Below are 27,519 nucleotides of genomic sequence, written 5' to 3' on the forward strand. Positions count from 1 at the left end.
CATTCACACATGATGTTACGTTGGAAATTGGAATACCTCTTTGCTCATTCTGTATTCCTAGTACAAGTGTACAATTTTTGCCTCGGAATTTTATTATTTGCTTGGATAGTAACATACCTCTTTGCACATTCTATGTTCCAAATCCGATTGAACACTTTATGCTAGTCTAGGCATTGAACAGAAATAAAAAGGGTTAAAAATGGGGGTTTTTCGAAAATGATATCTTATATTTTATTTTTTTTAATTTAGGTATATTTATATTTTATAAAAACATTTTTACATTGTTGTATTTTTTTTTTTTTTTTTTCTCAATAGTTTGCAAGTTTATTAATGATGTAGAGCCAATAAATTTTGAACATAAATAATTCAAAATAATGAAAAAAAAAACAGTAAAAGATTAAACAATAATGATGCTTTGTATACTCAAATAAGTAAATGAAAAAATAAATTTTATCTTGAACTTATAATTAAGCTTGAGGTAAACATCATGAATCAGTAAAATAATCGAAATATTACCTAGTAATTTTTTTTATTTTCTACAAGTACTTATACGTCAAATAAAATTTAAAAAACCTTTTTTCAATTTATTGCAAACATAAATTCTCAATACATTTAATTGTAAGTTGACTCTCTTGTTCAGCAGCTTTAGCACAACTTTCCTGAACTGCTTTTTAAAGTATTGGTCCAATTTTGATTGAACACACTTATGCTTCAGAATTTAGAAAAAAAAATTTTAATTTTTAATTTAGAAAAATTTTTCTATTATTAAAACGACAAGCCCAATATCTAAATCGAGAAAATTTATAATAATAATAAAATTGTAATTTATAAATTATATAATAATGTTAAATTTTAACAAAATAAAAATTATTTTTATGAAAAAAATAATTAACAACAATTCCAATGAATTAGTAAATAGTATTTAATAACTTTTTCTTGTTTTTTTTTTTTTTTTTTTAAACAGATTTATTTAATAAATCAATAAGTAACTATTCACTCAAATAAGTAAATAAGATAATACATTTTTTCCTAAACCTATAATTAAGCTTGAGGTAAACATCATAAATCAGTAAAATAATCAAAATATTATTGTAATTTTTTTTATTTTCTACATGTATACACACACGTCAAATAAAATTTAAAAAACATTTTTTCAATTGATTGTAAATTTAGTTAAACACCTTTAGTTATTATCTTGCATGCATGTATATTTACATGACCTTGTCAAGGTTATGCAATAACAATATTATTATTATTTTTATTATTTATATACACTTGTAGGTAAATATACAATTGAAAAAAATAAAAATCAATAAACAAGTCTCAAGAAGAATATACACTTCATATAAAAATTAAAATACAGTATCAATAACAAAAAAATTAATATTTCAAGTATTTTATGGTCCAATTTAATTTTGACTATTGTATTTAACAAGTACATATAAATTGATAATAATCATTAATTTTATTATATGTATTTGAAAATGTCAACAATAATTATTGCGTTCATATTGTGTAAACAATTTTTACACAACCCTCTTGAGATCATAAAATGGATTAAAATAATGCAAAAAACATTACATTTTTTATTCAACACAATGATGACAATGATAATAGAAATATTATTTTTGTTTTGATAAAATTCAGTTTATTCATTGATTTCATACGAACAACTTGAATTAAATAAAATTCTATAAAAATATAATCTTAAAAAACAAATAATTTTTGTATTTTTCCATAATTTTTATTATTATTTTGTCAATCGATTGAGTATAGATGTCTTGGGATGCTAGAATGCCTAGACCAAGTGAGTGGATCATTAAAAATAATAAAAATAAATATGTCAATTGAAAGGACACTTGTGATGACAATGAAAAAAATATTGCAGGATTCTCAGTCAGTGGAAAAAATCGTGGCAATAAGACACAAGTAACCATGACGAAGCCAATAACATCAGATATTTATCAAGGATTATTTCCAATTTATCATTTGAGCAAAGGTCTAGGACTTTTACCAGTCAGATTTTTATCACAAGCATTTGGAAAATACATTGGTCGTATTTATACAATTGACATTATATACGGGTGAGAATAAAAATTAATTTAATTGAAAATATAATAATTAATTATTTTGTTTTATCTTTTTTTTGATAGTGTTTGTCTGTTATTATTATTTATTGGAGCTGAGATATATGGTCTTCACAGAGACCTGAGAGATGGTTGGGTCAACAGTACAAGATTAAAACATCAAACTGCATTAAATGTTACAATTGGTGATGTTTTTGCTGTTGCATTATTGGCAGCTGTTGCAGTTGCACCATTTAGATGGAAATATATACAAGAAATTATGACACGTCTTAGTGAAGTAAGTATCATAATATACTCTCTCTTTTTTTGATCAAATAATAAATTTAAAAATACAAAATTTTAGGCTGATGAAAAATTGAGTTATATAACACCAAGAAAAACAAAAAAATTTGCAATAATATTAACAGCTTGTGCTTTGTCGTATTTAATATTTATATCATGTCTTGATGTATATTCTTGGGATCGACAAACAAAATTAAAAAGAAAAATGCCTGATAAAGGGCCAATTAATTATTCACCAATATATTTTTTATATATTCAAGCGATGATGATTGAAATACAATATACAGTTGCAACTTATAATTTAAATGAACGGTTTTTAAGGCTTAATAAAAATTTAGAGAGTTTATTAAAATACAGTAAAAAAATGATGAAAACAAATTTTCATTTGATAAGAGAAACAAGAGAACAAAGTAAATTAGCTGGATACTTGAGATCAGATAATGAAACAAGGAATGTTGGAAGAGCTATTAGAACAACAAAAATATCTGACTGGATAACTAGTGATGGAGATGGTAATTATATATTTAATTTTAATAATAAATTATTTGTAAAAATAATAATATTTTTGTTTTGTATAAATAGAAACTCGTGATATGGTTGAATCAATATCACAATTAATAACAGTTCATTCATCATTGTGTGACACGAATATATTGATAAACAAAGCATTTGGTTTACCAATTCTTGTTGTTGCAATAACTTGTCTCCTTCATTTGATAATAACACCATATTTTTTGATGATGGAAGCAAATTCAGATCGTGAAATGCTTTTTATAAGTGTACAATTACTTTGGTGTGCTCTTCATGTATTTAGAATGTTAATGGTTGTTCAACCGTGCTATGCAACAACAACAAATTCAAAAAAAACAGCAATTCTTGTTAGTCAATTATTAAGTACCACATGGGATTCAGAAATTTGTAAACAACTTGAATATTTTTCACTTCAATTAATACACAGACCATTAGATTTTTCTGCTTGTGGATTATTTTCATTGGATCGTGGATTAGTTACATCTGTAAGTTTATTTAAAATGAAAAAACAATTTAAAAAATTTATCAAATAAATAATATTTTTTAGATGGCTGGTGCTGTTACGACGTATCTTGTTATTTTAATCCAATTTCAAAAAGCTGATGATACCAAAGACACAAGTAATATGCTAAAAAATGCAACTTTATTATTGAGAAATGTCTCGTCACTTCACAATTCAACTGCACTAAGAACTTTTTAATGCTAAAAGAAAAAAAATATATATATATATATTTATGTACATGTTTGTATTTTTAAGGATAATATTTTTTTTTTTTTATTAAAATAAAAGGAATAAATTATGCGATAATAATTAAAATAAATAATCAACATATTGACAATATAATAACGTATTTGATTTTTATTTTATTCCAGCTGGGTATACGTTTTTGCTTGACTTATTTTTTTAAATTAGTTTATTTTTTATATTCAAAATCGGAATGAAAAATTATTTTGTCTTGTTTTTTTTTTTTATTTTTTGTAAAATATGTTTTGTTTTTCCCAGAAATAAATGGCTTGGTTTTTCGAAGGGATATTTAAAAAAGGCAAATATTTAAATAAAGCGGATAATTGGGGGGCGAAATATTTACACCGAGATTAGTATTTATTATAACGATACGAACAAAAAAAAAAATTAATAAATAAATTTACCCTACCATCATTTAATTAATTAATTATTAATTAATGTATAAAATCAACTCAAATCAACTTTTGTAAATAGAGATTCAAATATTCATTTGCATAAAATAACAATAATATTTACAGAGTTACTTTTAAACGCACCCCTAATCATCCAGTTGCAACGGTGCGGGTGCTGGTTTCACTCTCTATTTTGCTGTATTTCATATTTTCATTTGCTTTCATTCTGCTGACCACTGCTGACCACTGCTGACTGCTGTCATTCTGATTGATAACTCTGACCAACTCTGACTGTTATACTTATAACAATTAACAAACTTATAACAAATCTAAGTACAACTCTGACTGATAATGAAGATGGATCCTGGTGTCCGAAATTTGTGGAAGATCTTTTTCATCGCCGTTGGGACAATGGGGGGGTGCAGTGTAGTAAACTGGTACGTGGATCACATAGAAAAGAGGTAATTATATTGATTTTTTTTTTAGATAAGAAATGTGAAAAAAAAAAAGAAATTACGTATTAATTTTTTTGTTTTGTTTTGTCTGTTACAGGGAAGAAGCTAAAATGAAAGAGTAATTATTAAATTTCCTTTCAATAAAATGTAAGAAAAAAAAAAAAAAGAATTCTGTATTAATTTTTTTGTTTGGTTTTGTCTGTTACAGAGAGTACAGAATGGCATCTGAAAAAAAAAAGTAATTATATTAAAAAAAAAATTAACTTATCATTAAAAAATTATGTAATTTAATTTAATAAAAAAAAAAAATTTTATTCATTGGATTTGCCTTTTTATTAATTTTATTTTATACACGTGGTTATGATGAATTTGATTTTTTAGATTATTATTATTATCTAGATAAATTTTCAACTTGAATATATTTTATTTAATGAAAAACTAACTGACTGAAGTTAAATTAATTTATTTGACACCAACTTGATTGTTTAATCAATTTTGCAAAGGAACCACAATGCACTGCTAGAAATGTCTTGAATTTAACAAACAAAAGATTGAGGTTAGGTTTATTAATTATTTAACTTTTTTTTTTTTTTTTTTTTGTCTCAATATAAAAAAACGTATATAAAATCAACAATAACAGGCATTGATTATTATTTGTTGTTGTACTTGTGTCCAATAAACTTCAGAATCAATGACACTTGGTAAATTAACATTATAAAAACTAGATAGCTGTGGTAAAACGTAAGTTGAATTTAGCAAAGCTACGTAAATCAGTTAGTTATTTCTATCTCTAATAAAATGTTTATGACATATAAAAAAAATTTAACAAGCGCCATCAATGACAAAAAGAAGCCCTAAATTGTATAAAATTTGCCCTGTGAATACGGGTGCGGGTGCTGGTTTCACTCTCTATTTTGCTGTATTTCATATTTTCATTTGCTTTCATTCTGCTGACTTGTGCTGACTGCTGCTGACCACTGCTGACTGCTGTCATTCTGATTAATAACTCTGACCTGCTCTGACAAACTCTGACTGTTATACTTATATAACTATACAAACTTATAACAAATCTAAGTACAATTCTGACTGGTAATAAAGATGAATACTCGTCTCGCTAGTCTCCAAAAGTTCCAAATGCCCTTGTTGATAATCTGTGGGATCTGTGGGACTTGTGGGGCGTACAAACTAATAGAACGGCACTTGGAAAACCGAGGAAAGAGGTAGTTATTGATTTTTTTTTTTTTTATATAAAAAATATTTAAAAAAAAGAAATTACGTATTAATTTTTTTGTTTTGCTTTGTCTGTTACAGGGGAGAAGCCAAATGGAACGAGTAATTATTAAATTTTCTTTTAAATAAAATATAAGAAAAAAAAAAAAAGAATTCTGTGTTAATTTTTTTGTTTTCTCTGTTACAGAAGACTCGGAAGACCCGTAAAAAAAGAGTGATTATATTGAAAAAAAAATATTCTTATCATTAAAAAATTATGTAATTTAATTCAATAAAAATATAAAAACAATATTAATTAAAAGTAAAAAAATAAAATTTTATCCATTGGATTTACCTTTTTATCAATTTTATTTTATACACGTGGTTATGATGAATTTTATTTTTTTGATTATTATTATTATCTAGATCGATATTCAACTTGAATATATTTTATTTAATGAAAAACTAATTGACTCAAGTTGAATTAATTTATTTGACACAAACTTAATTGATTAATAAATTTTGCAAAGAAACCACAATGCACTTCTAGAAAGATCTCGAATTAACGAACAAAAGATTGAGGTTAGGTTTATTAATTATTTACTTTTTTTTTTTTTTTGTCTCAATATAAAAAAACGTATATAAAATGTATTCATCAACAATAACAGGCATTGATTATTATTTGTTGTCGTACTTGTGTTCAATGAACTTCAGAATCAATGACACTTGATAAATTAACATTACAAGAACGAGATAGTTGTGAAATGTAAGTTGAATTTAGCAGAGCTACGTAAATCAGCTAGTTATTTCTATCTCTAATAAAATGTTTATGACAAATTTATTCCAACATAATTTATATTATTATTTCCACCATAAATTCTCAGTACATTCAATTGTAAGTTGTCTCTCTTCTTCAGCAGCTTTAGTACAACTTTCCTAAGCTGCTTTTTCAAGTATTGGTCCAATTTTGATTGAACACACTTATGCTTCAGAATTTAGAAACAAAATAAATAATAATTTTTAGATGCTTGGTGCTGATACGACGTATCTTGTTATTTTAATCCAATTTCAAAAAGCTGATGATACCAAAGACACAAGTAATATGCTAAAAATTGCAACTTTGTTATTGAAAAATGTCTCGTCACTTCACAATTCAACTGCACTTAAAAGTTTTTAATGCTAAAAGAAAAAGAAAAAATATATATTTATGTACATGTTTGTATTTTTAAGGATATTTTGTTTTCTTATTTAAATAAAAGGAAAAAATTATGCGATAATAGTATTAAAATAAATAATCAACATATTGACAATATAATAACGTTTGATTTTTATTTCATTCCAGCTGGGTATAAGTTGTTGCTTGACTTTTTTTTTTAAATTAGTTTATTTTTTATTTTCAAAATCGGAATGAAACTTTATTTTGTCTGGTTTTTTTATTTTTTGTAAAATATGTTTTGCTTTTTCCAGAAATAAATGGGTTAGTTGTTCGCAAGGATATTTAAACTGAATTAATACATTATATACATGTCTCGCGATTTAATGATGACACGGCAGGCTCGATGATGCCGGGCCAATTTGATTTATTAAAAAAAATGTTTTTTTTTTTTTCTTTTTTTAAAAATATCACTAAAATAAAATTTATCAAACAATACTTTATTTAGTTTTTTTTTTGTTTATAATTAAAGATTTTTTTTCTTAATAATTAAGAAGAAAAGTACGATTTCGTTTTGTTTTTTAAATTTTTAAAATGACTACCAAATATTGATATTTCTGATTTGTTTATGTTTATTGAACATAAAATAATACCAATACTTTTTTTTTTTTTTTTTATACTGTGACAATATATAAATACAATAAAATATTTTTACGTAAACATAAACCGGGCAGCCAATTAATTATAATTTTTTAAAAACCATTGCATCAGTCCAATCATGAACGTGCCCGGTAACGAGACGTCTGTCACAGCCTATCAAATCGCATTTATTTCTTGAGTCACGTGCGTAAGGCATAATTAATTTTATTAATAATTGTTTTACTTTTTTTTTTTTGTATTATTATCATAATAGTCTTCGCACGTTAATCAAGATATTTACAATCTCGTATACTGATATACCAAACACAATAAAATTCTTTCATTGACCTCTCATTAATTAATCTCAACGACATTACAATTTTATCTCGCACCGACAATAATTTTCGTAGAAATATTATCAATAACTTTTTTTAAATAAATATTAAATTACTCTGCGTCAGCCTACTCGTTTAATTTTTCTTCATCTTTCAGTGCGCGTTCTCATAAATATATATATAATATAGCTATATTTTTTTGTTTACAAATTTGTTGTATAAATTCGAGGATCGTGGAACAACACCGAGGGGAGCTGGGATTCGTTTCGTTAATTTTTTTAGCTTTTAAAATTATCATGTCAACGTCCATTAAATTGCCAAGTCCATTATTTAATATATATATTTTTTTTATTATAAATAATTAAAATTATTAATTTTTTTTTTAATTGACTGCCTGGCTCGTCACCGTGGACGGTTGTGATTTTTGCTGATTTGCTTGTAATGAAGCCTCAGCGCAGCCTTCTTTTGATACTGAAATAATTTTTAATCTTGGACATAGTAGTGATGTTAAATCTGTATTATTATTTGTTGTTGTAGTTGTTGTTGTTGTTGTTATTGTTGTTGTTAATGTTGTTGGAGTAGTTGGTGTTACGGTTGTTGATGCTAATGTTATTGTTGTTTTTTCTGTTATATCATTATCTTGATTTTTAATTATATTTCGTGCACATTGACATGGACTTGTATGATGATGCAATCGAGAAAAACATTCACTACAAACCCTGACTGGATTATAAAGTTGTTCACTTGGTAAAGGCGTTGAATTTTCAGAACAATCAGCACAAAATATTCTACCACAGCATCTGTAATTATTTTTAAATAAAAAAACATTTGTTAAACTGTTTAATTTTAATTTTTTTTAAATACTTGATAAATATTATTATACCTGCAATGATGTTTGCGTCGACCAAACCAAAATTCCAACACTTGATTCTCTTATCTTTTTTTTTTATTTTAATTCTCAAAGTAGGCTTATAAAACAGTTCGTTATTTAAGTCAAATATATTATTTGAAAAAAAATATATAAATAATAGATTATTATTAAAAACATCTGTTAACATACTTGTATGAAAATCTACAATAATATTTAAATTTCAACAAAAAAATAATCTTAATTAATATTTTTTAGTTTGCTGATTGAGCATGTGTTATTTTTCTACGACTTGGAGATGACAGATTGACAGTTAATGAATAATGACAGTACATAGTAAATAAATAATAATAAATAACAACAGAGACAAGGACAACCGGCATCGTCGGTAGAAGAGAGAATAGATAAAATTACTGTATAAATTAAACAACAGGTGGCACTGACAGCGCTACAAATAATTTGAAATCAAATTTAACTTTTTTATTTTTATGTCTCTTCCAAAAGGCTAGAGATAAGCCTTCTCCTACTCTTCCTCAAAAACATTTGATGCCGTGGCCGGTAGCCCCTTCTCCCAAAGTAACATTCACTTTTCGTTCATATACAGTTACTAAATTACTATTACTATTAGTTACTACTTACTATTACTATTAGTTACTATTTATTATTTAAAATAAAATTCATGAAAATCGTGAGCACCATGTCACAATAAATAATTATTATCTATGACATTGCAAAAATTAAAAACATTACGTAATTTAAATCAATTTGTGGATAAAAAAAAAAAAAAATTACTAATGTGTGTGTGGCAAGTTGAGAACCGATGGAAAGACGCTGAATAGAGAATTTAAAAAATTTTTTTATTCCACATTAATATTAGCGTTTGCATACATCTGTGTAATGATAATTTTTTTTTTTTAATTTAAAATTTGCAAGTTTGGTAAAATTGCCGGCTTGTAAAATACATAGCGCGCGCGCAACTCTCCATGGCGATTGGCGAAGCTGTTTTTCCGGTGGCAGTGCATCTGAGTGCATCGTGATCCGTGCTCTTTTTTTTGTTTGAATAATATTTGTACGTCTTTTATTTTAATATCTATTTTTTATTCAATTTTTCGTTCATATCACGAAAAAAAAAAAAAAAAAAAAAAGAATCGAGTGATGAACTTACGGATTGTACGTGCCACGCCTTAGTGCCAAGAGTTGTGTGTGTTTCTGTGTGTAGATAAAAGAAACATGTATATATAAAAAAGAAAGTACATGTAAGTACATGTAAGTCAATGTAAGTACAGCTACTTGCATCTCTACTTGCATCTTTAAAGTGCGAAGTGACTACGAACAAGCGCTCGTATCTTTTCAATTTTCATCGCATTCATTCGCTCATGGACTCCATAAAACTAAACTTGGCTAATTAAAAAAAATTATTTACAAAAATTTTCGACGTTTAATATTATTATTAATAAAACAATTTGTGTACAACGATGAGGTTATTTTTTGTTGATTTAAAAAAAAATAGTGATTATAAAAAACGTGTTAAAAAAAAAAATAGCATATCTATGAATCATTGGAGTTTCTATGTGGAACGAATGGAGTTGTGGGGACAAAATTTTTTCGACAGAAAAGTTCGGAGGCTAGCCGTGTTTTTCATATTAAACTCAATTTTAAACCAATTTGCGCATTCGTAGGAATTTTTTCCGTATTTTTCCCGTGATCCTGAGAAAATTTCCTATAAGGAACCAACAAAAAAATTAAATTGTGCATGTGATGAACAGTATGCCGGCCAAAGGCAAGCATCATCATTATTAAAAAACGCATCATCAACAACATCATCAGCAAACGCGACACATTAGAAGCCAAGCTGGAGTAACCATGCCTGTAAGTTTTTTTTTAATCATCCCACGGAGAGAAATTTCCAACAAAAATTGTTGTGCTAGCACAATAAAAAGGTGGCCAAACTGAATTCTCGTAGAAATTGTTAAGTTTATAATAATATTTGTTCTCTTTAACATATTTTATTATGTGTTCTACAAAAATTGTTAAACAGCACAACAATTTTTAGTGGACCTACAATTTTTATTATATGTATTATAATTTTTGTTAATCGGAAAACAAATTTTGTTAGTGGTTGAATAATTTTTATTGAACAGCACAATAATTTTTATGGTTCAGCAATATTGATTTTCTAACAATTATTGTAGCGCAGTGGAATAAATTTTGTTGCGCCAGCATAATAAAATTCGTTGTGCTGTGTTTAACAAAATTTATTTGCTGGTAAAACAGTTTTTGTTAAATTCTCATTTGACCACCTTTTTGTTGTGCAACAATTTTTATTAAGTGCGTTCTTTCGTCAATTTTTTGTTGATGCACCACATGACCGCGTATTTGCGCAAAAGCTGAAATAGCACGTAAGTTTTTAATTGTTTCTAAGTGTGGGTAACGCGCACATACGTACTTTAAAAATTTTACTTGATTCCTTAACTTCTGCTCAAATGCGGGGTCATGATGCGCCAACAAAAAATTGACGAAATAATGCATCTATTATCATTAAGACACGCATACTATCAAGAACCTGTCTGTATAGTGAATATATTTTGGATAGAGGGGCACTGAAAATATTTTTTATAACCATATGGCATATGTAGATGTGCACCCTCTCGGGCCCAAACTATGTTCGACGATGGGATTTCTTTCAACCTTAAGATGAAAAAAAATCTAACGAAAATTCTGCTAAATAATTTTACACAGATGAAATATTTCAAAGGGGCGTTTACTTCGGCTTAGCACAATAGTCACGTAGGGCTAATATCTAAATTCGGGAGTAGTAGAATTCAGGCCCGTGGCACTCCCGCGGTGAGGGATAAAATAAGGGACTTATAGTTTCACGGAACTGAATTCACCTAGGTCCCGTGGGCCGATGGCAAAAAAACTTGCATGGAACCGCATCAGCCAAATACCGGTTATATGGGGAATATCCGACTTCAGTGCCGTGGTAGTCCTTTAGAGCCATACCACGTTGTACTTACTCCCTACCGTTCTAATAGACACCCGCCCACAGGTAAGCCAGGTAAAAAACACGAATTATAAACTACATTAAAAATAGTAAGCGAGCTAGATTATTTTTTTTTACTGTATTTTAAATATAAAAAAAAAATCCATACCAAAAAAAAAAAAGTAGTCAAAGGGGTTAAATAAATTAAAAATTAAATTAAATTGTAGAGTAATGTGGGGGGCTGAGCGTCACTCTGTAATCCCTACCCATACCGCATTACTCTACAATTGGGTGCAACGTTTTATGGGTCTAGAGGACTACCAAATAACAGGTATTTGGCAGATGCGGTTCTGTGCAAGTTTTTGTTCATCAGCCCACCGTCTATTAGTTTTTTTTCGTAAAAAGCTAGATTTTTTGCTTAGCCGCTAGATATTTTACCTAGCCTTAATTATAGCCAAACAATCAATATCTACGTCCATTTGAAATAAGGTATTTATATTTTTTAGTTCGTCGACATTTTGTCTTTCTCCTTTCAACCTCGGTGGTTTTTTTTTTTTTTTTTATTCCCCACTTGATTATTGATTTGACTATTGGCTAGGTATTTTCTTACCAAGTCTATTGATAGATTTATTTTATTTTTAGGTATATAAAACATTAATCATTATCTATGTCAAGAGTTGTTATCATAATACATGACGATAACTTTTTTTTAACTCAAATTTTAAATTAAACTACTTGTGTGACAAATTGAGAACCGATGGAAAGTAGTTGAATGGAGAATTTAAAAAATTTTTTTATTCCACATTAATATTAGTGTTTGTGTAATGATCTGTGTAATGATAATTTTTTTTTTATTCAAAATTCGCAAGGTTGGTAAAATTGCCGGCTTGTAAAATAGCGCGCGCGCGACTCCCCACTGCGATTGACGACGCGGTTTTTCTATTTCTTTTCTATTTCTATTCCTTTTCTATTTATTTTCCTTGTCTATTTCTATTCCTTTTCTATTTCTATTTCTTTTCTATGTTAAAACTTATAACAAAAAAATATAATAAAAATTTATTATATTTCAGTGGAGAATGGGGATGAATTAACGGATGTTACGTGCCGCGCCTCTTGGCCTAGCAACACCAGTGCTAAAAGTTGTGTGTATTTATGTGTGTAGATAATACATGTATACATAAAAAAAGTACATGTAGAGTGAGTGCCGAGTGGTGTTTGAACTGTAAACTGTCTTTTCAAATTTCATCGTCGTCGCTCATCGACTCCCATAAAACATAACTTGGCTATGGCTAGTTAAAAAAATATATTAAATTATTTAAAAAAATTTCTAAGGCTTAATATTATTATTAATAAAACGGGTTGTGTAAAACAACGATAAGGATAGTTTTTTTTTTATTTAAAATAAATAGTGATTATAAAAAACGTCTCTATGTGGAACGATAGGAGTTGTGATGCTAAAATTTTTTAGTTAATAAAAGTTCGGAGGCTAAATTGTGTTTGTGAGCAGTATGCCGGCCAAATATCATGATCAACAATCGCAGCAGCATAATTAGCAAACGCAACATATTATAAGCCAAGCTGGAGTAACCGACACACCACAATTTTATAACACCGCTGTAGCCAATCGTGCATACGTCACTCATGCCAGTAAGTTTTTTTTAAACATCATATCATTAATGAGTATATTCATACGTTAAAATAAATTGATGCTTGCAAATATTATTATTTATCTGACCGAGCCGATGAGGCCAGGGGCAAGACAAACTTTTTGCACACGGCATTTAATTATTAACTTGATTAGATATATTTTTTTTTAAATTTATTTATCGTTATGATTGATTTTAAAAAATGCTAAAATAATTGCAAAAGCTACCGACAACGCATGGCAAATTTTGAAGTTAGACTGTGTTAAACGCGTGGCAATAATTATCCCCCCAAGAAGACTATAAAGACCTCGTCTTCTCTAATCTTTTTATCCCCTGTAAAATTTCTAAATTGCACACTACAACCTATGTGCATCATACTTGTTAAAGATTGCAAGTTGATAATTTCTACCTGTCGCCGTAATTTAAGTATTTTTTTTTTAATATTTTTTTTATTTGAATAAGAATAATTAATTATCTAAAGTCAAGACATTAAGATGAAAAAGAAAAATGTTTTTTTTTTCTAACGAAAATTCTGCTAAATGATTTTACTGCACAATTGAAATATTGGGGCGTTTACTTCGGCAAAGCACAATAGTCACGTATAAGCCTAGACATTTTAAATTCTTTTTAATCTTTCCAAGTATTACAAATATTTTTTCTTTTTTTTCTAAATTTATTTTAACATTTTTAAAAGTTATTTCCATACTAATCTCTACTAGCATTATTATATTTCTTAAGTCGTCGACATTTTGGCTTTCTCCCCACTAATCTCGCTGGTTTTTTTTTTTTCATTCCCCACTTGATTCGTGGCTTGACTATCTGCTAGGTATTTTCTTACACAGTCTATTGATAAGTTTATATTAATTTTATATTTATAAAACATTTATCATTATTATTATCTACGTCAAGCGTAATCTTTTTTTTTTATTATTATCACAAAACATGACGATAACGTACAGGCTGTTTTTAAATTCCAACCATCATTAGTTACCAAATAATGAAGTATAAGATTGAGGGAAAAAAAAATTATTGACTTGGGTTTTTCCATCTGATAAAATACTCAGACAAAAATCGTGCCAACCTATAATGCTTGCGTATATTATATATTTGATTAGCTAAAACCATATATGTAATACTAATATGGAGTATGTAATAACATATATGAGCCACACAAACACAGTACACACGTTTTTCATTTACGTTTATCAAAAAATTTATTATTTTAAAAAATAATATTATAACAACAATAACACCCAAACGTTATCTTGCTCGTTTTTTTCTTTTTTTTTTTTTTTTTTTTTTTTTTATTAATTAAAAACTGGGTCTTTATAAAAGACTGAATATATATTTAAATAACTTTTGAATATAAAAATATAAAACATTAATTTTTATTATTAATATATTAACGATATAGTTTGACATTATTTTTTTTTTCAATTAGATGAATAATTAAGAGAGTTAATTTTGTTATTTATACTCGTGTTTATTTTGGAGCATATGTTAAAAAAAATTTTCATTATTAAAATAGATTAAAAAGCTTTAAATAGTTTTACATGTGAGTGACATTATTTAATTATTGTTAAATGAAAGTGAAATATTTTTTTTAATGATATATTTGTAGCGTAAAAAAGTGCTTAATTTTTTCACTCACTCATTGCAGTTATGTAATTTTTTGATAATTAGCAAAAAAGCACAAATATAAATTTTACAAGTATTTTATTATATTTTTTATGAACGATAAAAAAAATGTTGTAAAAGGAAAATAAAATATTCTGTTCGTATGCGAAAATATATATTAACGACTAGGAATCAATAAGCATTTAATTATAATCGATCATTTATAAATGATTGTCAACAAGATATAAATCCTGATTAAAACTGTTCCATTCCACATAGAATTGAATCAATGTTCTATTATAGGATTTAGCATTTACGTAAAAATGGTTTTGTCTAACAAAAAAAAAAAAAATTATCGGCCGGTCATGTATCTACAGTGAGTCTCTGAGTACAAAATTTCTAAATTACATCAGTAGAGTGCGCACATGTACTTGTTATTTTTGTGGAAATAATAATAATAATTATAAGAAATAAAAACATGTCAACATGTTGCACCGGTTGACGTTTGTCTAAATAATATAAACAAAATCTAATTTATTAAATAACAATTTAATAAATAAAGCAAAAATAGAAAATTAAATTCTAAAAAACCAAAGAATAATCCCAGCTTAAAGTGCAAAAAAAAAATAATAAACTTTTATACCTATTTGGTATATTATTAAATTTGTTAATAACAAAATTAAGCTTAATAAATAAAAAAGTATCAATAAATTTATATCATTGTGTATATCACAATGAAAATCGTCAATTATTCTACATAAAATTATCAAGTAATGAACGTGCTGTATAAAAAAAATAAAAACATACTAGATATGAAATCTGGTCTAGCAAGATTACCTATTCGCTGAAACATCATTTACATTTGCAATTATAAATAATTATTATTTAATATTAACATGCAAATATGAACTTGAAGAATTAATTATTTCACCAGTTGATATACTTGAAGAACCAGGTAAATGTGATCCTGACAGTGTTACCAGATCTAGTAGACAGTTCTTCAAAAGATTTTTATCCAATAAATTAAATTAACAACAACAAAATGGAGAAAATGGAAGAGACTGATTATCAAGCAATAATCATATTGTACTGTCAACAATATTATTACAAAATGATGCATCCATATGCCAAAGAAGCACATAAAAAATACCAAGATTCTAATAATATTAATATTCTATTAGTTGTTTCTTATATACTAACAAATTGTCCAGAAAATGCTCTTCAACAAATATCAGGTTTCATTGATGTAGATGATAAAAAATTATCAGCATTAATAATTCAATCATTATAGCACATAGTTTAAATATCAACAAAGATAACACTTGATAATTTAAATTGATAACAAAATACATGATGAACGTAGAAAATTAAATTTTACATCATTATCAAAAGCTGGATTGATATATTATTATTATTTAAAAAATATGAAAAAGCCAAAGAATACACTGACAAATCCTACAAAATAAATTCAAATGATTTTGATGTTTTAATAAATTCAACACTAATTGATTTACAATTATACAATGATAAATAATTATTTATCAAAGCTAATGAATGATTATTCAAAAAAATTATTGGAACTATTAACATCAAAATTTTCATGATATAAATAATACAAATGAACAAGCAATATTAATTTTAAATGCACTCATTGTTAGATATGAAAAATTAACAATACCATTTATTGAAAAGCTGGTTAATTATTTATCATTAAAAAATTGGGAACAAGTATTAAAAATATCAAATAGAATATTATCAATTGATCCAAATAATATTGATGCATTAAAAGCTGGTTTAATAACAGCATGTAAAAGTATTCATATTCTATTTAAAAATTTACAACGTTATGAAAATAAAAATATTGAAATATTTCATCATCAGTCATCATCATTATCATTTTTATTGGCTGATCAAGCATCAATATATCTTGAGTTGATAAAAACATATTCTGATATTAAAACATTTGATGAAGCTGATGCATTCATGAATGAGGCAATACAAATATTTTCATCAACAATTGAAGAGAGTAGAATTACAATTGGTCGTGTTGAATTATCATTAGACATGGATGAAATTCATAGATCAATAAAGTATTTATCTGATATTAAACCAAATGAACCGTACTATCTTGAAGGACATAAAAAATTAGCTGAAATACATTTAAACATTATTAAATGCTGATCCAAATAATGAGTTAGCATCTGTTATGATGGCTGATTTGACATTTAGAAAAGTTGATTTTGAAACAGCTGCATTTTATTTTAGACAATTGCTAACCAATATATTTTACAGCATTAGCAAGGCTAATCGAAGTATCAAGAAGAACTGGTAAATATATTGATATTGTGGGCTTTTTCAGTTTTAATTTATTATTTTTAATTACAGGTAATATTAAAGCTTTAAATGAATGGTTGTTACGTGCTGAAAATGCAACAGGAAATTCAAATCATGTTGGTAGTTTTTATTATTGTTGGTGTACCATGTTATCTTCATCATATTAAAATGTCAATTGCCTGTAAAACAAAATACACAATCCAAATTTAAATTAACTGATTTATTAACTGATTGTTTTATATTTTTGATTTTACATCAATTAATTTTAAATGATTAATCTATTTTTTTTTGTTTTTTTTTAATTTATTCATTTTTTCATCGTTGTTTAAACAATTATTCTAGTAGTATAAAATTATATTAATTATTATAATATTTTGAATAATTCTCAACCTCATCGAAATTGATTTTTTAATAGGTTATTTAGAAAAATGTTAATTTATCAACTGGTTAATCTTATTTTTTTTCCATATAAATGATGATTAAGTCTAGAACTTTTATGAGCTTTTCTTTCAATTCTCTCATTCTTTCCTCATCTTTTTCATTCAATTCTTTGCGTAATTTTGTATTTAATAAATCAAGTTGATCAATTTCTTTTGGAAGTTTCTTTTCATGCTGGGAAAGCTTTATCTTGTAACAAAGCCATCCAAAAGTGCCTGTTACAATTAAACCCAAAACCTCCCACCAGAATCTTTTTGAACGATTTAATTCTGAAAAAATTTTTTTCCAGAAACTTGAGTTTTCCCCTTTTTTCTTATCATTTTCTTTTATTTCTAAGAGATTTGATCTTTGTTGTTTATTAAGATTTTTTAAAACACTTGATATGACACCAGTACCAAGTGTTGTTGAAGCATCACGAAGAGTAAAACGCTCTCCTTTTTCTAAAACCATTGGCCTCAATAATTTCAATTGCATTCTAAAAGAAAAATGAATAAACGACAGAGTTAATTATAAATTGTTTGAATAAATATTTTTCAATTCAAATTTTACATTAAAGAACTTACGTAACATCTTCACCAGGCATAGCCAATTGTTCTTTTGGAATATTAATTTCAACACAACAATCCCATGATTTACAGAACATTTGTAATCGTATAAAATTGGATAAAGCTCTGTTTTTACCTCCTTCCTCAGATGTGTGAATATAGACTTGTGCTTCAATATGGTCATGTGTTGTTATACTACCTGGTTCACACATAACCATTCCTCTTACTTGATCTTTTTTAACCCCACTAATGAGGACACCAACTTGATCACCAGCATGTGCCTCATTTAATGTTGTAGGAAACATATTAAAACCAGTTATCACACTGGTAAATGTTTTATTAATACCAACAAATTCACAAGTCATTCCTTTTTTAATAATTCCACGTTTTAATTTTCCAATGACAACAGTATCATGTCCAGATGATGAATATGCACCTTCAACTGGCATTAGAAATGGTTTGTCTAAATCTCTAACTGGTGTTGGTATAAAATTATCCAGTTCACTTAATAGTTTTATTATAGCACGATACCCAATTTCATTATTTTTACCTTTAAGTGCACATAATGCACTGCCTTTAACAATTGGTGTTTTATTACTATTAAAACCCATTTCAGATAACAGTTTGCGTATTTCCATTTCAACAAATTTAATTCCTTCAATATTAGCAACATCAACTTTATTTATAAAAACAATAATATGTTCAACTCCAATTTGTTTTGATAATATTAAATGTTTACGTGTTTGTGACATAATACCTTCATTTGCAGCAACAACAAGTATTGCACCATCAATTTGTTCTGTGCCAATAATCATATTTTTAATATAATCAACATTTTTTGGATAATCAGTATGTGTATAATGACGATTGTCTGTTTCATATTCAACTTGAGTAACATTTATTTTTATGCCAACTGAATTCTCTTCTGCTGCATTATAACTTTTTGATGTTGCTAAACCATTTTTAGATAATATTTTTGTTATTGCTGCTGTTAGTGTTGACTTTCCATGATTAGCATGACCTATTGTACCAATATTACAATGAGGTTTTTCACCAATATGTTCTCTTTCTTCAGCATAAAAACGAGTTTGAATTTTTGGTAATGATTCTTTTTCACCAACTTGTTTTTGTTGCTGTAAATTATTTAAATTATTATTAGGTTATTTTTGCATTATCTTGAAATACTTTCAGTCAGTTGGAAATAAGAGACAGAGAGAGCGATAGAGAGAGTGAGAGAGAGAGACAGAGAGAGAGAAATTCGAATTAATAATTATTTATTTCTTGTTTAACTTACACATTTTAAAAAATGATGACTATAGACAATGTGTCTCAGTGTTCTGCGAATAACTGTAACAAAATGATAAATTAATGATTAATTATTTAAACAATCCAGGAGATATTGAAATACATTTTATTCCTAACCAAAAATTACATGCGGCTTGTTATGATTATTATGAAAATGATTGAATACTAAAATAATGTATTTTAGTAAGCGAATAACTTTTTTTTTGTTGATTATTATAAATAATTATTGTTGCTATATTGTCATTAAATAATTACCTGGAATTGAAATAGCTCGAGCTAATACCAAAGCCATATTTTCTTTTTGTTTATCACAAATTACAATGTTTTTTTTTTTTTTTTATTCACTGGTAAGTGGTAACTCGGCAAAGTGGACACCAAGTAAAAATGGCGGTAGTGTTGTGTTTTTTTTTTCCAATGGAAAATTGAATAAATTGAATTACGTAATGATAATATTTGCTAAATAGATAGTTGATATTTTGGATGTAAATATATTTATAAATTTTTATTGCAAGAAATGTTAAATTTTTGGGTGCATTTCTTTAATAAAAAATTTTTTTTCGTTTTGCAATTTCGCCCTGTAATACCGACTAAAAACTAGAAACAGAAACAACGACAAAAGTGATAAAATTCTCTATGCCATATTCCAGACTTTACAGTTTACGATAATGTGAGGTACGACCTATGTGACAATAACAAACAATCACAACAAGTCAATTATCTATTTATTTCAGTTTGATATAAACATTGAACAGTTATCCATCTAATAATTCGAAGCCAAAAAAAAAAATGTCATGTGTCAGTACTGCCACTACAAGAAACAACTTTTTCCTATAAAATTTTGGCCGGTATTACAGGGCGAAATTGCAAACCGAAAAAAAATTTTTTATACACCCTTTGTTATTTCTTTTTATCATTTTTTTTATCGTCATGAGAATAATTCGCGTGGTTTGTCGTGACATATTTATATATTATTTATATATTGATTATGTCGTGACATATTTAAAATAATTATAAAATTTTTAAACAATGCGAAATAATTTTTTATCATGACACAATCAACCTGGAAAAAAAAATCCAGAGCAGCGATTTTTTTATGATTGTTATTATTTGCGTAGAATTAAAAAAAAGGTGTAAATTTTAATGAAATTTAATTGTCAATTGAATCTAGTCGAGTCATTAAATTAATCATGGAAAAAAATTCCGGAAAAGTTTTAAAATTTTTTTTTTTTAATCATTTCAAGTCATAAAAATAATATAACATATATTACAATAAATATTTTTAAAAAATTTTAGATAATTTATATTATTGTAATAAAATGTTAAAAAAAACGAAATTAATTAATTTATTTATTTATTTAAATAGTTTAGTAAAAAATTAATTAAAAAAATAAAAATTTAATTTTTTTTTTTGTATAAAAATTTTTATGCAAAAAAAAAAAAAACAAAAAAAAATACATATTTTTGTAATGAAAATAAAAAATAGAATTTATTTATTTAAAGAAAACAGTAAATTATTTTTAAAACAATTATTGTTTTTATTAATATTTTATTGTTATTAAAATATTTACAAATATTTTCAATGATTTTCGTTATATTCAATTTATGATAAATGTTTTATAAATTGCAAAATAAAATTAAAAAAAAAAAAAAGATAAATATATTCTCATTTAAAAAACAAACATACAAGTTGTATTTTAAATTTCATGTATCTTATTTGCCTTCGGCAACTCTAATGAAGACGAAGCGTGCATTTTAAAGTGGCCCTTTATTTCTCGATACTGAAATTCAATGTTAATATTATTAAATTCTGTATAATATATTTTTTTTTCGTTCTCAGTATAGCTGCTCAAAAAAAGAAAAAAAAAAAATAACAATTTTCTTTATTTTTTAAATGTATATTTATAACGGTAAAATAAGATAAACATCGTATTTAAAAATAAATAAATAAATGAATAAATAGTCAAATTAAAATCATTAAAATAACATGTTGTGTAATCAGAAGGTAATCATTCACAAGTACATATATAGGTATATTCAAATGATTATTCAACTTTAAACAAAGATAAAACTGTAAATTATCAAAAAAAAAATTATTTAAATACTCAAGTTATAAAAATTGAATTTTCTAGTAAAATAATTGTTTTTAAAAATTTTTTTTTTCAAAAACTTTTGTATTTAATTAATTCATTATAATATGTAAAAAATATTTACTGGACAATAAAGTAAAAATTTTTGTGATATGGATAAAATTGATAGCGGTGCTTTTGCAGAATCAAAAATAAATATTCTTAATATAGCTGAAAACCCTCTAAAGAAGATTTCAAAACAAGTCTCTCAAGAATTACAACATTACACAAGTAGTTTTAAGCAAAACTAATCAAGGATCAAGAAGAAAATTTCTAAAAGATTTTCAACATAAACTCAAATCGATTGGATAACATCAAGTTTTTCTTTTTCAACTGCAATAAAATTAAAAATTCCATATGTAACCTTGTTCTTTAAATGTAAAAAAATAAATATTCAAATGATAAATTTTTTTTTTTAAAATATGTATTGTTTTTTTTATTGTGTTTATTTTAATATTATTTTGTTTCAACCTTCAATACTTGATAATTTTTTATTACACTAAAAAAATGCATTATTATCATTTTAAAAAAATGGAAAAATAAAAAACACTTTTAAAACCCGGACATATATATTGAAAGTAATAAAATACAGACATTAATTTATTTCGATAATATAAAGAAATAAATTTATAAAAAAAAAAACGTATAAAGATAAAAATGTTTTTATAGTAAAACTTATGTATTGTCCAAGAATTAGCATGATATTTAAAATATTATTTCAAAATTTAAGTTTTCTTCAATAATATGTTTTTCAAAAATTTATGTCATCATTTTTTTATGATATATTTATTGTTCATTTTTTTCAGTGGATGGCTGGTTGGAAAAAAAAGACAATCAGTATAAAGTAAAAGTTCAGTGAAGAATATTGAATTTAAAAAATGCAGAAAAGTTTATTAATTTTATTATTCTTCGGAATAGTATTATGTGGCAAAGTTGTTGGCAAACTTAAGATTGTTTGTAACGAAAAAAATAAGGTTAAAACTTGTAGAGCCGATGATATATTGATGTCGGTTGAAACTAAAGTTTCTAATGCGGAATTATCAGAGCCGACGGTGTCAGTTATTCTTGCGGGGGCCTTTGAGGAATGTGCAGAATTAACAGTTCTAAGATTAAATTTGAGGAAAGGACCAATAATATTATCAAAAAATCCTTTTAAAGGGTTGAGTTGGTTGAGCGAGATTTATTTTGGAGACAGTCTAGTGACTTTGTATGATGATACTTTTCAATCCAAGCTAAATCTCAAGATAATAAAGATGAGACTTTGCGAATTTACGACTGAACTCGCAAATAAATTTGATAACCTTCACTATTTGAAAGAACTACGTATCAAAAATGGCCATTTGGAAAACATAAAAGCTCACACATTTAACAGTAATAAAAATTACATGGAAATTCTTGAATTATCACCTTGTTCAATTTTTTCTATTGAAGCAAATGCCTTTGCAGCTTTGATTCACTTAGTCACGTTGGATTTGTCAAATAATACATTGATGAGAATTACACCTGATACATTTAAAGGTCTTTCTAAACTGAAAACTTTGAATCTAACAAATAATAATTTATACACAATTGGAGTAACAGCATTCAATGGATTGATTGAACTCGTGACTTTTGATATATCATACAATGATTTGATAGAAATAGCATCAACAGCATTTCATAATCTTAAAATTGGAGATTTCATGTTAAACAAAAATAGATTTAAAAAGATTGCTAAAGGATTATTCAATTATCCAAATTCAAATATGAGTCAAAATATTTATTTACAAAATAATTTCATTGACAAAATTGAGGACGGTGCTTTTGCACTATCGAAAAAAGAAATTCTTAATATTTATAAAAACCCTCTTGTACTAACTAACAGAAAAGTCTTACAAGAATTAAAAAAGCTCTGAAGCTTTTAAGCAAAACAAATCGAGGATCAAGAAGAAAATTTCTAAAAGATTCTCAACATAAACTCAAATCGATGGAAAATAATCAAGTTTTTTGAAATAGAAGTTTATAAATCAAATAATTTTCTTCAAAAAATTGTCTCTATCTGTAATTTGCTTGTATAGAAAGTTAAATAGATTTTTTTTTTATACAACTTTTCTCACAAGAAATACAATTTAATGAAAAATATATTTTATGAATTTTTTATTATTATATCTGTACATGTAATTTTTTTTTTATAAATATTCATAATGTTAATTGATTCAAATATATTATTTCGATTTAATATACATTGCTAGCGTTGAATATTTAATTAATTTTTATCAAGAAATTAAATTATATATTTCAATGCTATGTGAAGTATTTATTTATTCAAAAGTTTATCCAAGTGAATAAGTTTGAAGAAAAATTATATATATTCTCAGAAATATCATAATGACAAATTTAAACTTGTAATGTAGTTTGTTGAATTGAAAGTCATTATTACCGCATGAATAGTTTCAAGAATTTTATATGAAACCAACAATTTTTGATTAACAGTAGTTGATTGAAAAAACGTGCACAGTAAAATTGAATCGATTGTCCCTGACAAAAGTTAAAAAACAAATTAAAAAAAAAAAAAAAAAATTAAACAAAACAAAATCAAGTACATTTACAATGAATTGTTAAGGTCTCGGTCTTGGTCTTGGAATAGTCATATAGTCGATCAATGGCGCGTAACTTGACTTTATTGATGATTGTTGATGATGATAGAAGAAGGGAGAATTTTTAAATAAAAAAATATGTTATGCCTTCTGTGAATATATAGACTTACATTGCAATTTAATTCAGCAAAAAAAAAAAAAAGAAATATTATGTACGACAGTTTATACTCACGGACCGGTTCAGGGACGCTTCTTCGAGGCTTCTAAGACACACCAAGTTTAAATGGACAGATATTAAAAAACAGCAACTATTAACAACAATAAATCAAAAATAATTAATAAACAAATTTAATCGAAAAAATAGTAAGTGAATAAATTTATCCCAATTTATTTATAATCATTTCTTTTTGATTTTAGAAAAATAAATAAAAAAAAAATAGACAAACAATAATTATAATAATAACTCCATTAGATGAGACTGGTTAATTTTTTTCTGGTTATCATTTGGCTTCGCTTAATAATAATGATAATAATAAAAATAATTTAAATCCCTAATGAAGTTCTGGTAATAATAAAATACGTGACAAGTGTTTTTTTTTGTAGAAATAATGAATTTTAATGTTAAATATATTGTAACAATATTAAATTTAATTGGAATTAAATTGTGTATGGTTTGTTGAAGATACTAAGCATGTAAAAAATAATAAAAAGTTTAATAGAATAAAATGCAGTCAATTGATTCGATCGTGGCACCACAATGCTAGTTGTATTCTTGGCATAGCACACACTCAAGATGTTATATACTCGATAGTTTCTATATACTTTTTTTTTATTTAACTAGAGGTAGACAGATAGATAAAGAAAGAAAAAAAAATTCACGTGTTTGACTTGAATTGTTTGAGTTACAGTGGGAAAAACTTGAAATATTCTTTTTATCATTTCATCATGATTTTCAATGAATTATTTTATACAAAAATATAATAAATAAATGATTTTTATTTATTGATTTATTGATTTATATATTTCTTTGCGTTTTTTTTTTTTCAGTGATGTTAATCGATATGCAAAAATTCCTTGGAAAGACGTCAAGGTTGGTGACCTTATACATTTATCAAACAATGAAATTGTACCAGCTGATTTATTGTTATTACGAAGCAGTGATCCTCAGGGTTTTGCACTTTTGGATACTTGTAATTTAGACGGTGAAACAAATCTTAAACAACGACAAGTTGTTAGAGGTTTTTTAGATATTCAAGATACATTTCAACCATCAAAATTTCGTTCAGTTGTTGAAGTTGATCAACCAAGCACAAAAATTTACAGGTAATAATATCAATAAACATTTTTTATAAATTATATATTATTAAATTTTTCAATTATTTATCAAAAGATTTTATGGAGCTGTTGTACATCCAAATGGTACCAGAGTACCAGTGACAACTGAAAATCTTTTATTACGTGAATGTTTATTAAAAAATACGGATTTCATCAAGGGAATTGTTGTTTATGCTGGTCACGAAACAAAAGCTATGCTGGACAATGGTGGTCCACGTTATAAAGTAAGTTATCATTGTTAGTTTATTTTTGTTGGCTTGGAAAAAAATAAAACTAATGATATTTTGATAATTTATTTTACAGCGTTCAAGATTAGAACGACAAATGAATCTTGATATAATATGGTGTGTTTTGATACTAATTGTAATGTGTATTGTTGGAGCTGTTGGTTGTAAATTATGGCTATCAACATTCAAAACAACTACCTCTGTGCCTTTTTTGCCAGATTTTAGTAATTCAAATTACGAGGGTATATTAACATTTTTAACATTTGTTATAATACTTCAAGTTATGATACCACTTAGTTTATATGTTACAATGGAAATGGCTAAAGTTGGACAAGTTTATCATATTGGTCATGATACTGAACTTCATGATCCTGAAACTGGATGCAAAGCTGAATGTCGAGCTTTAAATATCACTGAAGAATTGGGTCAGGTAAATTGATATAGAAATATAAACTTTAATTGGTAATGTTAATTTATTAATAAAGGACAATTTATTTTATTATAAAAAAAAAATAATTGTATTTTTATTATTCTGTTGAATTATCTAGATACAATATGTATTCTCAGACAAAACTGGAACATTGACAATAAACAAAATGATATTTCGACGATGTATTGTTGGTGGTCAAGATTATGCTCATCTTGGTGAAGATGTTGATATAATGGCATGTACAAGATTAAAAGAAGATTTATTAATTGGAAATGCACGTCATAGACTTCAAGAATTTCTTATAATGTTGGCTATTTGTAATACAGTTGTTGTCAATACACAGCCACATCGTGACATCATGAATTCAAGAGGGAAAAATCGACACTGTTGTGCCACAATATGCACGCAAAGAGAAGGAGAAGGAGAACGATTATGGCTGAAAAATAGTTATAGTTGAATAAGTATATAAAAAATTTTATTTAATTTTTTTTTTTTTTTATTTTTCTGAGGGAAGAGAGACTTTGAGAATTGTGCAACGTGATAATATGTTATACCAGTTGTCATCAACAAATTGATAAAGAAGTTCTTCAATAAAATGTTCGTAAAAAATACAGTTTCAAGACCAAATACCAAGTCAGGACTATAGTTGACTTTGATGGTCCAGCACCGAAAATTCGTATTTACCTTTCTTCAATATCATCGAGTGCTGATGATTAAGTAATTTAAAATAAATAATTATTATTTCTGTTTTCTTTGAATATTTGAATAATATAAGTACCTATATGTTTTTTTCTTTTTGGATCATTTATTATAATAAAACGATTTTCATATTATTTTATTGGTTTTATTACTGATTTATAATTATAGTATTAAATATTATTCGATTAATGATCATTTCTACCGATAATATAAATAACTTGAGATGTTAATAGGTAAATCAAAATTTATATTACCATGATTGGAGATTAAAATTAAAACATATAAATATACAACCGTTTATTGTGATCTAAAATTAATGACAAATAATCCTAGATTGTGTTGGGACCAAGTAGAACTGTTGAATCTCACACAACTAAAAGCAACTTACAATTTCCAACATAAATTCTCAATACATTCAATTATAAGCTGCTTTTTCAAGTAAGTATTGGTCCAATTTCGATTGAACATACTTATGCTTCAGAATGTAGAAAAAAATTATTTAATTTTTAATTTAGAAAAATTTCCTATTATTAAAACAAGTACATATAAATTGATAATAATC

At 26.0% G+C, this 27,519-nt stretch overlaps 4 protein-coding genes and 1 long non-coding RNA gene across 14 annotated transcripts in view; 3 read left to right on the forward strand and 2 right to left on the reverse strand.

Moving 5' to 3' along the window:
* Positions 1 to 1,739: 1,739 nt before the first annotated feature.
* LOC122848630 (gustatory receptor for sugar taste 43a-like) lies at positions 1,740 to 3,614 on the forward strand. The gene is made up of 6 exons (XM_044146835.1): positions 1,740 to 1,807; positions 1,889 to 2,084; positions 2,154 to 2,364; positions 2,431 to 2,881; positions 2,952 to 3,385; positions 3,448 to 3,614. Exons 1-6 carry the CDS (start codon positions 1,777 to 1,779, stop codon positions 3,598 to 3,600), a joined length of 1,476 nt encoding a protein of 491 aa, XP_044002770.1. The 5' UTR covers positions 1,740 to 1,776; the 3' UTR covers positions 3,601 to 3,614.
* Positions 3,615 to 5,098: 1,484 nt separating this feature from the next.
* LOC122848631 lies at positions 5,099 to 6,021 on the forward strand. Its single transcript, XR_006373470.1, has 3 exons — positions 5,099 to 5,712; positions 5,804 to 5,824; positions 5,910 to 6,021. It is a non-coding gene; the product is annotated as an uncharacterized LOC122848631 (long non-coding RNA).
* A 1,011-nt stretch (positions 6,022 to 7,032) lies between these two features.
* The window catches only part of LOC122848633 (myotubularin-related protein 3), a 35,998-nt gene continuing 15,511 nt past the window's right edge, over positions 7,033 to 27,519 (reverse strand). For 3 of the 5 annotated variants that reach the window (XM_044146837.1, XM_044146836.1, XM_044146838.1), the window contains exon 8: positions 7,523 to 8,628. In XM_044146837.1, coding sequence (XP_044002772.1) covers positions 8,211 to 8,628 — 418 coding nt within the window. In that variant the 3' untranslated portion in view covers positions 7,523 to 8,210. Of the gene's footprint in view, positions 8,629 to 27,519 lie in introns of all 5 variants that reach the window. The other 2 variants (XM_044146845.1, XM_044146840.1) reach the window with 2 other exon arrangements.
* LOC122848636 (phospholipid-transporting ATPase VB-like) lies at positions 9,409 to 27,091 on the forward strand. 6 transcript variants are annotated; one of them, XM_044146852.1, is made up of 7 exons: positions 9,409 to 10,565; positions 12,750 to 13,326; positions 25,314 to 25,589; positions 25,657 to 25,825; positions 25,905 to 26,258; positions 26,377 to 26,719; positions 26,873 to 27,051. In XM_044146852.1, the coding sequence occupies exons 4-6, from the start codon at positions 25,796 to 25,798 to the stop codon at positions 26,713 to 26,715; spliced, it is 723 nt and encodes a 240-aa protein (XP_044002787.1). In that variant the 5' UTR covers positions 9,409 to 10,565; positions 12,750 to 13,326; positions 25,314 to 25,589; positions 25,657 to 25,795; the 3' UTR covers positions 26,716 to 26,719; positions 26,873 to 27,051. The 6 variants fall into 6 exon arrangements, with proteins under 6 accessions (XP_044002787.1, XP_044002785.1, XP_044002786.1 ...); XM_044146850.1 differs by having other exon boundaries at positions 26,377 to 27,091; XM_044146851.1 differs by lacking the exon at positions 12,750 to 13,326 and having other exon boundaries at positions 26,377 to 27,051.
* On the reverse strand, positions 17,677 to 19,892 carry LOC122848634 (elongation factor Tu-like). Its single transcript, XM_044146846.1, has 4 exons — positions 19,820 to 19,892; positions 19,554 to 19,606; positions 18,278 to 19,392; positions 17,677 to 18,189 (listed from the first exon to the last, which is right to left on the reverse strand). The coding sequence occupies exons 1-4, from the start codon at positions 19,854 to 19,856 to the stop codon at positions 17,730 to 17,732; spliced, it is 1,665 nt and encodes a 554-aa protein (XP_044002781.1). The 5' UTR covers positions 19,857 to 19,892; the 3' UTR covers positions 17,677 to 17,729.

The sequence above is a fragment of the Aphidius gifuensis genome, linkage group LG2, assembly GCF_014905175.1.
Source record: "Aphidius gifuensis isolate YNYX2018 linkage group LG2, ASM1490517v1, whole genome shotgun sequence".
NCBI lineage: Eukaryota > Metazoa > Arthropoda > Insecta > Hymenoptera > Braconidae > Aphidius > Aphidius gifuensis.

Excerpts from the sequence above, each read along its gene's own strand:
- LOC122848634 (XM_044146846.1), bottom strand. The coding sequence starts at position 19,856 with ATGGCTTTGGTATTAGCTCGAGCTATTTCAATTCCAG. Across the intron at positions 19,607-19,819 it reads TCGAGCTATTTCAATTCCAG|TTATTCGCAGAACACTGAGA; the intron begins GTAATTATTTAA and ends ATTTTGTTACAG. Across the intron at positions 18,190-18,277 it reads ATGCCTGGTGAAGATGTTAC|AATGCAATTGAAATTATTGA; the intron begins GTAAGTTCTTTA and ends TTTTTCTTTTAG.
- LOC122848630 (XM_044146835.1), top strand. The coding sequence starts at position 1,777 with ATGTCTTGGGATGCTAGAATGCCTAGACCAA. Across the intron at positions 1,808-1,888 it reads TGCTAGAATGCCTAGACCAA|GATTCTCAGTCAGTGGAAAA; the intron begins GTGAGTGGATCA and ends AAAATATTGCAG. Across the intron at positions 2,882-2,951 it reads GATAACTAGTGATGGAGATG|AAACTCGTGATATGGTTGAA; the intron begins GTAATTATATAT and ends TTGTATAAATAG.
- LOC122848636 (XM_044146847.1), top strand. The coding sequence starts at position 22,569 with ATGCAGAAAAGTTTATTAATTTTATTATTCTTCGGAATAGTATTATGT.